The sequence below is a fragment of the Athene cunicularia genome (genome assembly GCF_003259725.1).
Source record: "Athene cunicularia isolate RWA chromosome Z unlocalized genomic scaffold, athCun1 chrZ_part4, whole genome shotgun sequence".
NCBI lineage: Eukaryota > Metazoa > Chordata > Aves > Strigiformes > Strigidae > Athene > Athene cunicularia.
The window spans coordinates 2,933,999-2,950,866 of record NW_020799145.1 but is presented as its reverse complement, the minus strand read 5'-3'; the positions used below and the strand labels follow the sequence as shown (position 1 = coordinate 2,950,866).

The window sequence follows — 16,868 nt, the reverse complement described above, 5'->3', positions numbered from 1 at the left end:
CAAACTCTGCAGCAATACTGAAAAAAAAAAAAAAAAAAAAATAGGTCCTTCAGGTTAGAAACTGATATGAAAAAATGTTTGATTGTGTTATCTGGCTGCTGTTTATAATATAGAAAACAAGTTGTTTTCATTTATACTAAGTTATTTATATAAATTACTTGTAGATATACATAAAAGTATCCTTGGGCTTCTGAAATTTGATACGACAGGCTCCTACAGAAAGGTGTTTGACCTTAGTGTCTGTGACTCAGGAATATCGTTCTCTTTCAGTACTTGGGTTTTAAAAAGCTATCAAAGTATAACTTGTGTGAGGGTTTTTCTTGGTGTTTGTTTGTTTGTTTTTAAAGAAATCATGTTAGGCTCCTTTAGTTTACTCTTGCAGATTAAAATTTACAGCTTTCTTTTTATTCCATGCTTCATTCTTTCTATGCTTGGTGCATATTAAACTGTCTGTTTTTCTTCTTTTCCCATTAATTTTCCTTTTGGTAAGACCTATATTTCATCAGCATATCCTTGTCCCACTTCTTCCCCATATACTTCAAATTGAAGCTCATTTAGGGTAATGCTGTGTATCTTGGAAGCGTAGGCTCCTTATCTGTGCTGACAGGCAAACAAAGGATCCCTTAATACTTTTCACACGTATGCAAACTACACATATAATCAAATAGAAGGGGAAAATAGAGGTCATTAAATTGATATTACATGTCATTATTTTATCTTGTCACGTCAACCCTCAGCAATTTACCAGGCTTAGGATATTGGAGACCACAATGGGGCTAATTAACGGGCAGTGTGCTAGTTTACTTTAGAATTTCCAGGTGTCTCATAGGTGACAAAATAAAATCTAATTATTCTGATATTTTATTAAGTGGTTTGTCAGCCATTATATAATTACTACTTCTGAAAATTATGGATATCAGGAAGGTAGAGCCTGTTGATATTTTTTTCTGAGGACAATTGCAATATAAGTCTTGAGGTAAGAAACAGATGAAACAGCATTGTGAGACTACAGTGAATGTTGTTTTTCCTACTGTGTACAATTATATGTAATTAGATCTGTCCTTTTTTCATTATGCAGTCTAAAAAATTAATTCTACCTATCCAGGTACTGAATGAGCTTGTAAATAAGATAGCAAGATCAACATAGTCTGAAGAAATAATTAGTAACAATTTAACAGAAATTGTTCTGTTCAGGCTAAATCAATAGTAATGGAGATAAATAAATGGGTGGAAACTTTAAGTAATTACAAATCCTTTAAATTATTCTTGAATTAGAAAGCAGGAGAAAAGAACAGATTTAATTACTTTTATAGATGCATGATAAGGGAACTTTCTGAATTAGGTCTTTGTTCTTTCTGTTCTAGAATATACTTTTTTAGGCAGCTGGTATTCTGTTTTCTGTACCTTGTAGGACTTTTTATGCAACTTAGTTAGGCTAGACATACCAGCTCAGGTACTCTGAAAAATTACAAACATTAATGAGAAGAAGCAGTCTTCTTATTCTGTTAATTAACACCTGTACTCTGGTTTCAGACTGCTTATTTTGGGGACAGTTCTTACTTTTTGCATCACTCTAATGAGGAAAGACCATTGTCTTTTTGGTGTTCTGTACAGTAGAGAGGAATTTTTAAGAAATACCAAATTTACCTTTATTTAATGGAAATGTACCAGTATGTTTAAATGGGGCACGTAAGTTAAAAGGAAAAAAATCTAATACTCTGCTTTTTTATTCTTACACACTATAGAAAGTTCTGCTTTGACATGTGAATATACAGTCTAGATTGTACTTTTTGCATTGCTGTTTTTTAATTTTAGTTACAGAAATACTTTCTCATGGACCTTTGGTATGTATCCCAGTATCTTTAAAAGATCTGATATCTTCACAGTGTTTTTTCTGTATTTCCAAACTATGGTGTTTCAAAAGTTATTAGCTTTATGATGCTGCATCTCGGAGAAATCCTCAAAGGGAAAAGCAGTGTCAAGACTGACTCTAAAGATACTATATATTTGCTAAATTAAAATCAAGCATAATAAATTGGAAAGCAGCTAGATGGTACCCTTTGGATAACCACGGAAATGCAAAGGTCAGAGAACCCAGGAAATGCTACTGAGACTTGGAGAACTTTTAAAACCTAACACTGGTATTTTGATTTTCTTGACCTTGAGAAGCAGCATTAGAAAGATACTGCATTAAAGCATTTGCTAATTGACCTAATAATTTCTTGGTATAAACTATTCTGAGTTATTACTGAAGAAGACCATTCTCAATCAAAAACTATCAATGACTGAAATAAAACAACAAAAAAGAAACCTCAATGTTTTGCATTTATGGAACAATGAGAGATTGACTCAGTCTTTAAAATAAATGGATTACTTAATTTTGTTAAACCTCTCTCCCTTCTTTAGCTGGAAAGGCAACTACTCATGCAGAACCAGATGAGAGAGAGACAAACAGCCATGCAGATTGCTTGGACACGAGAATTTCTCAAATACTTTGGGGCATTTTTTGGACTTGCTGCTGTAGGTTTAACAGCTGGGTATGAAGTTTATTTCCTACACAAAAAATATAATTATGTTACATTTATATTTCTATATTGTTAGATCTTCCTTTTGCATTATAAAAGGTTGTTATTTTAATCCAGTAACTGCTCAGAGGTTGATCAAATGACAGAGTGACTCTGATGTCTGTCTTTCCAGATGTGGTTATGTCTGTACTGCAGACATATGAAAGCAGACACATGTCAACTGACAATAAAATAATATAGCTGAGGTACCAGAAGTTCAGTGTAAAATAAAAGTTGTGGAACATGGGGGATTATTTAAAAGCCATGCTATTTTCTGTATTGTGACTTAATGAACTGTTAATGAGCAAGAAATCCTTCATCATCTGGTATTTTTAATATGTCAGTGAACATATTCTGAAATCTGTTTACCTAAAATTTGAATCAAGAAACTCACCAAAGGGGAAAAAAAACGTGGCTAATAAAGCTGTATTTCATGGGGAAGAACTTGCCTTATAGGACTTTTGTTTGGTGACAGTTTTTTCTCGTGCTATAACATGTTTAGAGGGAATGTAGGATATATTTGTGATTGTGTGTACATAGTACAGATTAAATACACTTTATGCATTATGTGTTCTCTGTAGACTCAGATGCATTTGGAACTGAATATCTTGATTGCTACATGTTGCGTGTGGCTAGATGAATATATGTATGTACACATGCGTGCTACATGAGTTAGATAATGCCATTTTTGTTAGATATATTCAAAACTAACTTGAAGCATTTTTTTAATACCCTTGGGTTAATATTTGAGTAAGAAAGCAACCAGAAGATGAAAGTTTTTGAGGAAATTAGGACTTGTTCTTTGATTAGAGATTGTAGAGGGACACACAAGACTGTCAAGGTCAACCTAATCTAAAAGTGCTGATGTGCTGAATGTACTAAATAATATTTTTTCAATCCTTCTTTTTTTTTTTTTTTCCCAAACAGAGCAATAAAAAAGAAGAATCCAGGAGTTTTACTGCCAATAGTTCCCTTAAGCTTTATATTTGCCTATCAATATGATATGGGCTATGGGACACTGATGCAAAGGATAAAAGGTATTTGTATATAAGTCTGTCCAATTCACACATAGAACCAAGCTTAATATTTCAGATAACCTATTACCTTTTTAGAATGTCTGGGAGAAAACTTGTGATAGATTTTCTCCCTTTTTTTGTCAAAGATCTTACTCCTTCATTTCTTTTCTTCTCTTACAAGCAGATACTTTCTCAGTCAAGAGTACTCATTCTGCTTTTACAGCCTTTTCCTCCAGTTAAGACTGTTTGTTAATTTCTAGTCTCTTGTTTCAAAAAAAAAAAAAGTGAATTTTAAGGCTATAAATACAGCTGAAGAAAGCATTGCATATTTGGGAGAAATGACAGATCTAGTGATTCCCTTCCATATTCCACTCCAATACTGCTGTTTTGGCAAAGCCTAGGGGATAAGAGCAAATAAAGGGACACAGACAGGAAACGTGCCCTTACACCTTCATGACCTATCACAGTTATCAGCTGATCCTCTTGCCACAGTGCCATGCTAAGATGGAAAAATGAGAGTCCCAGAAAGTGGGGTCTTGCCTCATAGTTGCCAGTGGCAGATCTGATTAAGTGATGAGTGTTGAGGACTACAGAGGTTTATTTATGTTAGCTCTGATTAGTAGTGAAGGAACAGGCTAAGAGTGTTCACTGTAAATGAGGACAGCATTGGTCCATGGCCTGTCATCTTCACAGATCATCTTAATTAACTATCTTGATTTTGCTGTCTGCTACTGACACAAGCATAGAGAAACAAAATAAAAATTTGTTTCAGCTCCTGATCTTAGCCTCTGGATCTCAGAGCTAGGTTTTCTAACTCTGTGTACTTAATTGAAAATAATGAAAATAACTCTGTGTACTTAAAAATTGCAAAAATATACAAACAGTGAGATATTTCCTGCTGCATACAGGGGCACATATATCTAGGTGGTCTAGCAATGTATATCTGTGAACATCTCCTAAACCCCACTAAATACATTGCTTTGGATTTCAATATGAAGAAGCAGCTAAGCACAGGGAGAGAAACTGGATGGCTCTTGGAAATCAGAGTGTTGAAAAGGAGATTACTACATACAACGTAAAAGGAACACTTGGAATCTAGGATTTGTTAATTTTATTTTTTTTTAAGGAGGTCATTTTCATTCCAGAATTTTTAAAGTGCAAGTAGATCATAAAACAAACCCCATAGCAAGAGTATGTAATGTGTTTTCTGAGGACCATGTTGTCCTGTATAGGTTGAAGAGGGGCAATGTGGTATCCTATTGCTTTCCAAGTAGGAGAAGTTATCTTCATAACTCCAGATTCACTAGGGCAACTTCAGCAGTATACAAGGTTTTGGAAAAGGTTTTGGAGAAAAGCAGCTCTGTAGACAAATAGACAATAAAATAAAATATGCCAAACTAACTCTGTCTTTTCCAGGAAAATTATTTCTCTTTTCCAAAAGAAATATGGTAGATCTACTATAAACACATGAAAGTGTGGTATCACATGAAGATTCAGTTTCCATGAAGGACGTGGAAATTAGTAGAGAGGTAATCATTGGAGTAAAGATACGATGCCACAAGTTTATGCTTAAAGAGGAAAGATAGGTTTTAGCAGGTTATTAGCAATATTTCTCAAGATTTAGTCTGGATCTGGTTTTGGTTTTTATTTGAAATTATGAGTAGATTGTACTAATAGTTCTTCGGATAAAAACTTGTCTGGTGTCATCAACAGGAAAGAAAGAAACTGTACTACAAGAAGAATTGATGACTTGAAGAACAGATAATAAAATAGGATTCAATTTGATAAGAAGGCCAGCAAGAAGCTAGAGGCTAGTAGGTATTTCTACCATCAGAGCTCACCAGCTGGAAATGATAAAAAAAGGAGAAAACCTGAATGTATTAAGTGGTCACAGAATGAGTATAATCCAGATGAAATAATGAGAGTCAAACAAAGTATAAAAACAGAAAGTGAGGTTCCCTAGTATCACAGTATGGTCGAGGCTGGAAAGGACCTCTAGAGGTTGTCTGATCTAACCCCCCTGCTCAAGTAGGATCACCTAGAGTCAATTGGCCAGGAAAATGTCCAGATGGCTTTTGAACATCTCCCAGGATGGATATTGCACAACCTTAGTACAAATAGAGAGTACAGATAGGAAGGTATTGATGCAGGAAAACAGTAATACCTTCCTTGGGATTTTACACAGAATCTGGATCTCTTCTGTATAAGGAATCTAGAATTACTGAAGAGTTAAAATTATTACAGAATGCTGAGCTGCCTTGCAAGAGAAAATAAAGTCATTAGTTTGTTTAGCCTTGTAAGAACACATGAGAGGGACCTGGGGGTGTTGATTGACAGCCGGCTGAACAGGAGCCAGCAGTGTGCCCAGGGGGCCAAGAAGGCCAATGGCATCCTGGCTTGTGTCAGCAATAGCGTGGCCAGCAGGGACAGGGAAGGGATCTTACCCCTGTACTGGCACTGGGGAGGCCGCCTCTCGATTCCTGGGTTCAGTTTTGGGCCCCTCACTACAAAAAGGACATTGAATGGCTCGAGTGTGTCCAGAGAAGGGCAACGAAGATGGTGCAGGGTCTGGAGCACAGGTCGTACGGGGAGCGGCTGAGGGAACTGGGGGTGTTTAGTCTGGAGAAGAGGAGGCTGAGGGGAGACCTCATCGCCCTCTACAGCTCCCTGAAAGGAGGTTGCAGAGAGCTGGGGATGAGTCTCTTTAACAAGTAACAAGCAATCGGACAAGAGGGAATGGCCTCAAGTTGCACCAAGGAAGGTTTAGACTGGATATTAGGGAGCATTTCTTTCCAGAAGGGGTTGTTGGGTGTTGAAATGGACTGCCCAGGGCAGTGGTGGAGTCCCTATCCCCGGAGGTGTTTCAGAGTTGGGTCGACTTGGCGCTTAAGGACATGGTGTAGTTGAGAACTGTCAGTGTGAGGTTAATGGTTGGACTAGGTGATCTTCAAGGTCCTTTCCAACCTCGATGATTCTGTGAGAGATTTGGGTCTCCAGATTCTACTTACAGGATAAGATAAAGGAAAATAAGAGAAGGAAATTAAACTAATTACTAATATCAGCACTAGCATAAAAGGAAGTGGACTAGACTGAATGAATCTTGGTTGGAAATCAGAAGAAGGTTCGTAAATTTGTGTAAATCAGGTTCAGGAGTTCATTTTTGTTTAAGACTAAAGTGAAGTAGTTGAAGAGAAGGTTTTATGATGCAATTGACCTGCAGGCACAATGCTTGCCCTTACTACTCAGCTGATCTGTGTGTCCACTCTCATACTATTTTCTCAACTACTTCTCTGTTTGCCCATGTATTCTGTTGGTGCATTCTATGCTTCATCTGAGTGGTGTAATAATGAATGTATACTCCATTCCCTTTATTGTTCCCTCCTTAACTGGTCTCTTTCCTTCAGGGTATGCCTATTTTCAGCCTCACAGACAATCCCTCTCTTAAGCTAAACTGCAGTTTTTTCTGTACTGTACAATCTTCCTTGTACCTGAACCACCTTGATCAAATAGTCCTGCTGTCATTCATTCTTTGGAATCCGTTTATACCCCTGGAAGGTTTCTGTATTTCTCTTTTGCCAGGCATTTTGCTCTGATCTTGCTTGCAGTTAATCTTTTCTTCTTTCTCTAGCCTACTTGTCCAAATATCTTCTCATGACTTGCTTATTCTCCCACATTGAAGTCAGGGTTTTTTTCCCTGCTTTGTAGTTTGGGCTACTTAAAGTGAAAACTGAGGACATAAGGGGTGCCCTGGTTCAGCTAGGATAGGGTTAAGTTTCCCTAGCAGAGAGGGGGAAAGGCTCTTTAGCTGGGTTTTTCATACCATGCTGATATCAGGTCCGGGCATGGCAGCGCAGGAACTTTTATCTTTGGTGGCTTTGTTTGGGAAAGCAGGTGGGGTCTGGCTGTGTCCACTGCGGTATTTCTCTGTATATCTTTTGTCTTGTTTACTGTTATTGCTGTTTATCGATGTTATCATTGCTACTGTTGTTGTTCAGATTGTTTATTACACTGTTGTATTAAATTTCTTCTTATTTTAACCCGGGGTTTGTGCCCTACTTGTGTCTGAGGGTGGGGGAGGGACAACAGCAACGTGGTCTCCGGTCCTGGCAGGGCCTAAACCAGCACAAGGGGGAATACCTGTGCCAGGGCCATGTATCAGAACTGAATCTCTTGGGTATGGCAGGGTTACAGAACAATGCTCAGGTACACTGTCTTCTCTGAATGGCTAAGGACACTAACAATCTTTCATGGACCTGCTGTCTCTGTTCTTGGCCTTGCCATTCTGCTTCTCCCAGTCCAGGTATATATTGTTGATGTTTTTCAGACAAATGATTAGAGGAGGCGAGGGATTATATAGCCAGCCTCCAACTGCACAGAACTTCTCCACTAAGCAATGAAACTCTGGCTACCTTTTCCAAGATTTAGGTTGTTCACTCCTTGTATCTAATCCATGTAAGAAGCATGGTGTCTGGGCAATCTGTTCTAGTGCATCTGAGTGACATGCATAGAGATTTGACTTTAACATCTCTCTGTTCCCTAAGATCTCTTGCTATTTCATAACCACATGCTATATGCAACTGATGGACATTGTCTTATTACCAGTTACAGGGAACAGTAATCAGTGTTGTCTTGTTGGATATCACTGATGTGTGGAGATCCCAAGCACTGCAGTACTACCAAAACTGCAGCTGTAGAGATTTCGGCATTCAGAATGTTTTAAAGAATTACCATGATCTTGACTGCATTACCATATTCAGTGAGGTTTATTGCACATAAATACAGCTTCAAATCACTGTCATAATGATCCTCAAGCTACGAGTTAAGGCATAGGTAAACAAGATTGTTGGCATTGTACCAAATGGCATCAGCCAAAACAAACACATTCTTTGCCTAATCTTCATCTTTCTTATATCACAGTCAGACCACCACAACTTACGTATGATGTTCAATCTGTATCTTTGTTTTTTGGATTCTCTATCCTAGATGTTTTCATTCCAGCCTTACCCAGAGCATTCTGCACCCTGCAACTTCTCCCTGATAGACTGTTAAGCTGCTTTTTTAGGTGACTGTCTTATCAAATCTTTTTGTGAGCAGTATACTTTGACCAATGCTTCTTCAAGTCCTGTGCCTATAGCCTGATATCTTCTAGCCTAAGCCTGAAACAAGAAAAAAAATTGTGCCCAAATATAGTGCATCTAGGATACTGTGTATGGGGAATTTGCTTGTTAAAGATTATGTACGCCTTTATGTATATGTCTGATCCACCCTCAGGCTTCTAACTGGTCAAATACAGTATGGGGTTGGTACAAAGTACATGGTGATGCTAAGTCCTTGCTGTATCTCATGCTTCCATTACAAAACGTGTATAATAAATAAATCTCTAAATTAAGCTTTACTCTAACTCGGTGTAGTTTTTAGGAGAAAGGGGCTAACAGAAACAACAACAACTGCACAATTGATTGTTTTGTTTGAAGTTCTTTCAAACAATTGCAGCCTGAAGCAGATATTCAGTTCAGAACAAACACCTCTGTGTGCAGTTATCCCACCGGTCCAAAATTCCTTAAAGACAACTTTAATGCTACAGTGGCATCAGCTCATTTCTAAAATACATAGCTATGACCTGGTATTTTGTTGTTCTGGCCAAAACAAGAATAGCTAAATCAATTTATTTTTCTTTTTCTTTCTTTTTTTCTTTTTTTACTTCCTTTGCTTTCTCACAGTAAGGATGAGGAAATTTATTTTATTTCTTCATTTCTTTATTTTTTTAAGGTGAAGCAGAGAACATATTGGACACACAGAGCATTTTGCTAGAATTGCCAAAAGGACCACTCACTTATGAAGACCTGGAGAAAATCAGAAAATCTAAGAGCAAATTCTTCATAGAAAAATAGAAAGTTGGTATAAAAGCTTGATATCTGAAATGTGATTGTAATACTAGTTTTGGACATAAATGAATCATTAAAATGTTGAGGAAATTATGAGCTTTTATAAAATCAAAGTATAATTAATCTTTTAAAATCCGTACTTTATAAAGCAATTATTTTCATATTGTATGTAGCTCTTGAAAGATATCAGTTGTTGCTGTAGCATATTCCTCTTGTTTAGAATGAAATAATGAACTTCCACTGTCTATTTAGAGTTTGAAAATAACTTTCACCTGTAGTAAAAATGTTCTGTACTGACCAAATTCACTATAATTAACAAAAATAAGTTAATTGGTAGTTATAAATTTGTATAAATATGGTCACAATTTTCAAGTATATTTAAAGATGCAGAGCTCAATTTGAAGTCAGGAATAGACAGTCAACTTTGAAAAATAAGACACTTTTATTTGCTGTTCTTTAGTCAGTAAATTCACCATCTGCTTCAAATTCTGGAATAAACAGCTTTTATCAGAAGTAGGTTCAGAAGTAAACACGTCACTTGCTAACTGTGTGTTTTACTCTTAGGAGAAACTGTATTAAAGTATGAGCAGAGATAATTTCTCAAAAAGAGAAAACAAATTATGTGGTTATTTCCTGAATCTTTTTCATGCTTGTTTGACATTCTGAAACTCAGGATAATTTGTTTACATGAAATCAGAGTTTCACCACTAAGATGAATATTAACTTAGGCTAACAGCAAGCAAAATTATTAATGTATGTTTTTGTAATGGGTAGATCCAAGGGGCCTTACAAGTACTGAAAAACTGAGGGATTTTTTTGCATGCCTTCCCTCTTGCATGGTATGTACTGAGAATATAATTTTAGTATATTTTAGTGTTGTGATGTTACACTTGGCAAAAAATGCATCTTTCTGTATTGGAAATCTTGTTTAAGCACAGATTATTCTGTGTTTTGGATGGAAAATCTTCTAGCATTATTCTACTTGTGAAATGAATATCAAATGCTCAAAAAGCATCCAGTAATGAATTAAGCCTAAGTCTGTACTGACAATTTGTTGAGTTAAAAATTAAATTCCAGCTGGAGTTAATGCCCTGAATCTATTTTTGAAGACTACTTGACTAATATTATAATATAGTTACAGTAAGACAGGTGAATATATCATAAAACAAGAACTTCTCAATGCAGAAGAAATTAATAACAGTCTCCATAGCTGTGTAAGATTGATTTCTGAAAGGACATTGACTTCTGCCTTCAAATCACTTCTGTAATTGGTTCTCTCATCTGCATATTAACAAGGCATACAATATGTAACATTTCAAATGTGGTACATTTCATGTGCAGACTGATAAAATGGGTTATAATAGCTTGCTGGGTTATAATGTCAGGGTCTACACTTTGGCTGATTAGGTTTTAAGGCAGTGATTTTAATTGTCTTGGAAGGCATGTCTCAACTCCATGCTACCCATGTGTTATGAGCTCACAAAATGTAGTCCAAGACCACCTCATGTTTTCTGCCTGTCCTATAACATAATCCCTTGCCACTTGCTCATATTATGTACTGCTCTTGGAACATATGTATTGCTGCTTACTTGTTTTGCTGTCATCAACAGATCATCTACTACCTTTTGTCCAAGTTCTGAAGTCCATCTTTCTTTAATTTTGAAGAAGTCACAACAGTCTTTTATGTTTTAATCTGTCATATATTGATACTCTTCTTCCAAGAAAGAAAAACACCTAAAGCCGCTTGCTTGTTTTGGTATTTGTATGTCTCCACCTGGGCCTTTTAACCCACTTTTTGATCCTATGAAAGACATTTTTACAAGAGAGCAGTTTTAATAGCAGTTTTATTTACAAATCATAGAAAATTAGGAAATACTCTAATCCTATCCACTGTGGATTAGGAATTAATATCTGTGTGTTTGCAATAGATTGCTGGCTATGGTGTTGGATCAAAAGGTGGTGTTAAAGGAAGCAAGCAGGCTAAGCAAAATAATGACCCACATAACAGTTTTAGGAGATAATAGGATAGCTACTTACTACTCCATCCTAGCTAAATTTTACTTCTTTTTCCTCCCAAATGTTAAACATAGATCAATAGTGTTCATCCATTGCAAGACTCCACACTAAAAAGTGAAGGAAATGGGGCAAATTTATTTCAGCATTACACAGTGAGTATCAGTGAAAGTTACCAGATCTATAAAGGAAAAGCAACAGGCTCTAAGCAGGACAGCCTAATGGATTTAAATGGGCTACATAGTTTGTGCCAAAGATCGTCAAGAAGTTAAGGGTTAATCACCTTTACTGCCTTTATTTTTTACTGTTAGCTTTGCTTTTTTTTTTATTAATAAATATATGCTTTTGTTTTGAAGATGCTTATTCTTTGTTACAGAGTATTTATTCTACTGCCAGTGTATTAATCAAAATGCTTATGTGTACCAAGCCCAGTCATAACTGTCACATAGGTATCCAGCCACAGAGTGGTTGAGCTGTACGATTTCCTTCAGAGAACAATGGAAGGAAGCAGAAGAGTTTACTTTTGACAGGGTCTACTTCAGAGAAATAGATGTTTACGGCACAATTGCCCATAATCATCATGCCAGTTGTACTCATGGAAATAAATAAATAAAACACGTAAAACATCCTGCTCCCTTCTGTCATTGGTGCTTGACTGGCTTCAGATGTAAGACTTACTTCAATATATCACAGCAACTGTCTTTGTTTTCGTGAATCACTGGGGAAGAGAAGGAGAATAACTGCAGGGCGAGCTTGTTCTGACCTGAGAGCACTCCTTGCCACATTAATCCTGTTGGTTTTTCTGGTTGTAATGTCTGATAGGCACGTATCCTGAATCAGTGTCACATGGAGGAGGATTCTTCCAAGAAAGTGAGAAGTCAGTGATGATTAGCTTGTCAAAATTAAACTCTTTGTGGTCTCATTATGAGTATGTCTCACTTAAAGTCCAAGAAAGTGCATGCTATTTGTAAGTCACAGCTGCTGCCCCACACTTCCCTTGTTAATCCAGTTTTGACAGGATACACAAGTATTGTTGAGAAACAAGCAAAGTCACTTTGGGGAGGTCCAGTATGGGCTCATTCCTTCATTCCTTGGATGAATGATTTAACTTTTCTGAACCCTTCCTTATGATAAGGGAAGTTGATCTTACAGCCCCTTCCTAAATGTTATGACTGCATATCACTGCTTTAAAAAGTAGAACGGAAAAGCAGTTATGTGGACATATACAAATGAGATTGTTTCTGCGTTATTATTTAATTGCTTAATCGATCTTGGAATTCATTGTATAAAAATGCTTGGATTTCTTCCTTTTTAAAGTATTGGCTTTCTTAAAGGTGAACTGCTTTCTGAAACCAAGGATCATCTGATGAAGATAGCTGGATAACACTGGTACTTAGTCACCAATCACATGCGTGCAGTGGTATTTCACATTTCTTGCAGAATCCTGTCTGGTACTAAGCAAACTTAAGAAATATTTTAAATACACATTTGGACAGCTTTCAAATACTAAGTAGTTCTTGCATCAGTGAATTGCATGAGTTTGAAAGGAAGTCAGTACTTTTTTGTCCTATTCTGATCTTCAGTGTAGATTGTCTGACATTTAATGTGTGAATAAGCCTTTTATTCGAGGTATTCAAGTCTATCAAGATACTGTTAAAATTTATCTTTTTCATTTAGCCACCTGTTTTCATGAAACATCCTCTATTCTCCATAAACTTTGATTGCTATTGGCCAGCAGATTCAAAATTTAGTGCAAAGGAGAGAAATGGTACAATCATCTTTACCTTATTTTAGGAAACTAAAAAAGACAAAATACTTGCATTGAGACAGTACACTAGATGTACCTACTTTGCAAGATCCTACAGATCATGAATAGACTTTCATTTCTTTGCTCTGCTGTTGTCTGTTCTTTATAATACAAACATTAAGAACATGGGTAGTTACTTCAGATTAGTTGGATTTATTTATTTTCTTCTCTATGTAATTGTTTTGAATAGAAGTAGTTTTTCTAGCTATAATGAACAGATCAACAAACCTAGCCTCTGAGTTGATTTAAATTCATGGCAAATTACTGAGAGATTGCTGGTTAGGCTTTTCTGTATAAAAACCTCTATGTTTTAAAGTTATATGACAAGCAGAGTAAGTTTCTTTATAGCCTGCTATTCAAATCACAGTAGATGTAGTCAAAAGTCTTAGATGCAAAAGCAATGTTGCTAAAATACTGCTGGAGGGAAAATAATGAGCAATACTCATTGTGCTGTGTTTGTGCAGCAGGGTTTTGGTAGCAGAGGAGGGGGCTACAGCAGTGTCCTGCTGTGAGAAGCTTCTTGGAGCTCCCCCAGCTCCAAGTTGGACCCACCTCTGGCTAATAAGGCCAAGCCAATTAGCGATGGTGGCTGCACCTTTGCAATTAAGAAGGGGAATCTGGGAGGAGGTTGGGGGACTTGTGAGGAGGTTTTATGAGAAGGACACCTATGGGAACACCAAGGTCAATGGAAGGAAGGAGGAGAAGCCGAGGAGGTGCACAGAGCAGAGACCCCCCCTGTGTCCTGTGGTGAGATGGCAGATCTCCTCCCCCTGCCACCCATGGGGGTCTGCAGTGGAGCAGATTTACCTGTGGAAGACCCCGGGACTCTGTGGGAAGAAGCAGCCCCCGCTGTTGTATTTCAGCACTGGGAGGACTGCAACACGTGGAGGTGACCCACGCCGGAGCATCTCGAGATGAATGCATCCCGTGGGGAGGACTCACGGTGGAGAAAGTCTGTGGAGGACTGTCTCCCGTGAGAGGGACGCCATGTGGAGCAGGGGGAAGAATGCAGACGAGTGCTTCCCCCGCTCTCCCCTTGCAGGAAGAAGCATCGCACTGACTTGCAACCCCCATCCCCTGCCCCTGCGCTGCTGGGGGAGGAGGAGGTAGAGATCCCGGGAACAAAACTGAGCCGGGAAGAAGGGAGGGGTGGGGGGAGGCGTATTTAAGGTAGGGTAACTCTTCTTCCTGTCCCATTCTGTCTGTTGGTAGTTGTTTGAATTAAAGTGATGCCTCTTTTTTCTCCCCTAATGAAGCTGTCTTTTGCCTGTGACCATAATGGGTGAGTGACCCCTCTCTGTCCTCACCTCCATTCCTGAGCCTTTTGATTCATTCTTCTCCTTCCCAGCACTGGAAGGGAAGGGGTGAGTGAATGGCTGCATGGTGCTTGGTTGCCCTCTGGGCTCCAACCACGACACTAATGAAACTGCATTAAGCATAGTAACATTAAGCAATGTCAAACTACTGTCAGCTCATGCAGATATGATCCTCATTAACTTGCTGCCCATTGTTGCAGTCTTTAATCCTAGCCTAAGTGCAGTTGTAGCCCATGTTTTTCAATGAGAAGAGTGACAGTGCTGCAGTGTGGGCTCTGCTGAGGAATTACAAATGTCTTGAAAAGACAGTCCTTCCAAGGCCTCTTTATCAACTCATACTCTGTCACCTACCAACAGGCACTCTGGAAGGCACAGAAAGTATTCTTTCATATTTAGTACAATTAAGAAGCAGGTGAGGTCAGAAAAAAAAAACATTTTGAACTATTTGTTTTCCAGTCTCTTGTGCACTTGCATTTAGCAGCTGTAGTCAGAGGTTATGTGCTTCAGACAGTTGCAAAAATTAGGTTCTTACAAAAAATCATAAAGGTGGCCATCATAATGCCTGCCTTTGCTTAGGGAGAGTTAGATGTGGTGCCACAGTAACACAGTCCAGTTAAATTTGAAGCTAAAGCATGTGGAGAGTCAGTAGCCTCCCAGCTAGACGGACAAATCAGCCTGCTATTCGGGGACCTCTCTCGAAATTCCCTGGTAAAAACTCTGAGAAAGACATATCCAACATTTTGCTGCTTTTAAAGACTGGATCCAATATCGGGCATGGGCATCAAAGTAGGATATAAAATAAATTGTATTAGTTTAGAAGCTGAGTCACCAGGTCAGTGACTGTCCAACTCAGGAAGCACCTTCCTCATTGCCCTGAAAGTCCTAATAGTGCTCTTGCACACAACTACAGCTCTCCAGCCACTGAAAACTATTCCCTTGCCTGTTAGGCTAGTTACAATCCATGAGTCAGTTGAGCTAATGTGATGGGTATTTTCAGAAAAAGTCCACAACACCAACAAGATTGAGCTGCTGCTCTCTTTAAAAATGCAAGTTGTGATTACCTCTGCACAACTTGTCTCTAACAAAATAGCCATTAAGGTTTTGAGGGAGAAACAGATCAAGGTTTTTGTTCTTCGGGAATTTCACATTGGCAGCCTCCACTTCTGCAGATTGTATCCTAGTAACAGCCTGGATTATAGTTAGTGTCCAGTGTTGAAGCAGTACCACTGTCTAAAACATTTAAGACCGGACCAAAAAGAAAGTCCAAGTATAGACAACTTTGCAGGTTGCTCACTGTTCAAGCCCTCTGCAGCATTTTCCTGTATTCAGCTCAGTGTAAAACACCCAAGTCCTCCTTGAAAAGGTGACTGGAGTCTATGTCCTCTCTGCCAGCAGTGGTGAATCATTCACCTTTGTATACTAGCCTGTGGACGTATGTCTTTGTGCCCTCCTTCTAGATTGAGTTTTGAGGGTTTTTCTCTATACACTTACAGTACTCAAGTGCAGATAGAAAGCATAGCCCTCATGCAAAAGGATCTATAGACAAGAGTGTCATTGTATTTTTAGAGAGATTAACTTTTCTGGTTTTCCACAGTGTGACTTTTTATAAAAGGGGACATATTGTGCTGAAAAAAACCTCCAAACAAACAAAAAAAAAGCGCAAGTTTACTTTCACAGGGCACATAGTTCTACTTGGTGAGGCCAGAGAATGGCACCCTTGTCAAGAGCCTGCTGGGGGGTGCTGGTGAAACACACGAGTGTGGAGCTCCACATCCGTGGGACGTGTGTGTCCAAGCCGAGGTGACTCTGACGCTTGGGTGCCTACAGCTGCCACTGAACGTGGGTGTTCAGAATGACAAACTTGAGAGAAATTCAAGCTTTTAAATCCCACCTCCCTCAGGTGTCCATCGCCTAAGTAGCTCTGTGGAAGTGTGCTTATTTTACTCGACTTTCTTCTGCCTTTTTGCTTCAGCCAACATTTTTAGGATATAGGGGTAGGTATACATATTCTAGACCTGCAAAGGAAAAAAGGGATGAGCCGGTGCGTTTGTCACATTTTAAGTCATCTGAGAGGGCACTGGCACCTGAACTTGACCATGAACAGGGGGACCTGACACGGAGTGCCTGGCGGAGGGTCGGTGGGGAGCCGGGAGCCCCGGGAAGGAGGCCGAAGGTGCCGCGACAGCAAGGAAGGGGCAGAAAGAGGAGGGAGAGTCTGCCCGAGGGCGCCGCGACGCAGGTTTCGGGCACTGGGACCGCCCGGCGAC

General features: G+C 38.7%; 2 protein-coding genes across 2 annotated transcripts in view; both read left to right on the top strand.

The window, feature by feature from the left end:
- The window catches only part of PLGRKT (plasminogen receptor with a C-terminal lysine), a 34,694-nt gene extending 22,264 nt beyond the window's left edge, over window positions 1–12,430 (top strand). The window contains exons 2-4 of the mRNA XM_026866810.1: window positions 2,407–2,537; window positions 3,492–3,601; window positions 9,350–12,430. Of these exons, the coding sequence (XP_026722611.1) occupies window positions 2,407–2,537; window positions 3,492–3,601; window positions 9,350–9,471 (363 nt within the window). The 3' untranslated portion in view covers window positions 9,472–12,430. The remainder of the gene's footprint in view (window positions 1–2,406; window positions 2,538–3,491; window positions 3,602–9,349) is intronic.
- Window positions 12,431–15,233: 2,803 nt separating this feature from the next.
- The window catches only part of LOC113490361 (relaxin-3-like), a 4,394-nt gene continuing 2,759 nt past the window's right edge, over window positions 15,234–16,868 (top strand). Inside the window, exon 1 of the mRNA XM_026866776.1 lies at window positions 15,234–15,387. Coding sequence (XP_026722577.1) covers window positions 15,234–15,387 — 154 coding nt within the window. The remainder of the gene's footprint in view (window positions 15,388–16,868) is intronic.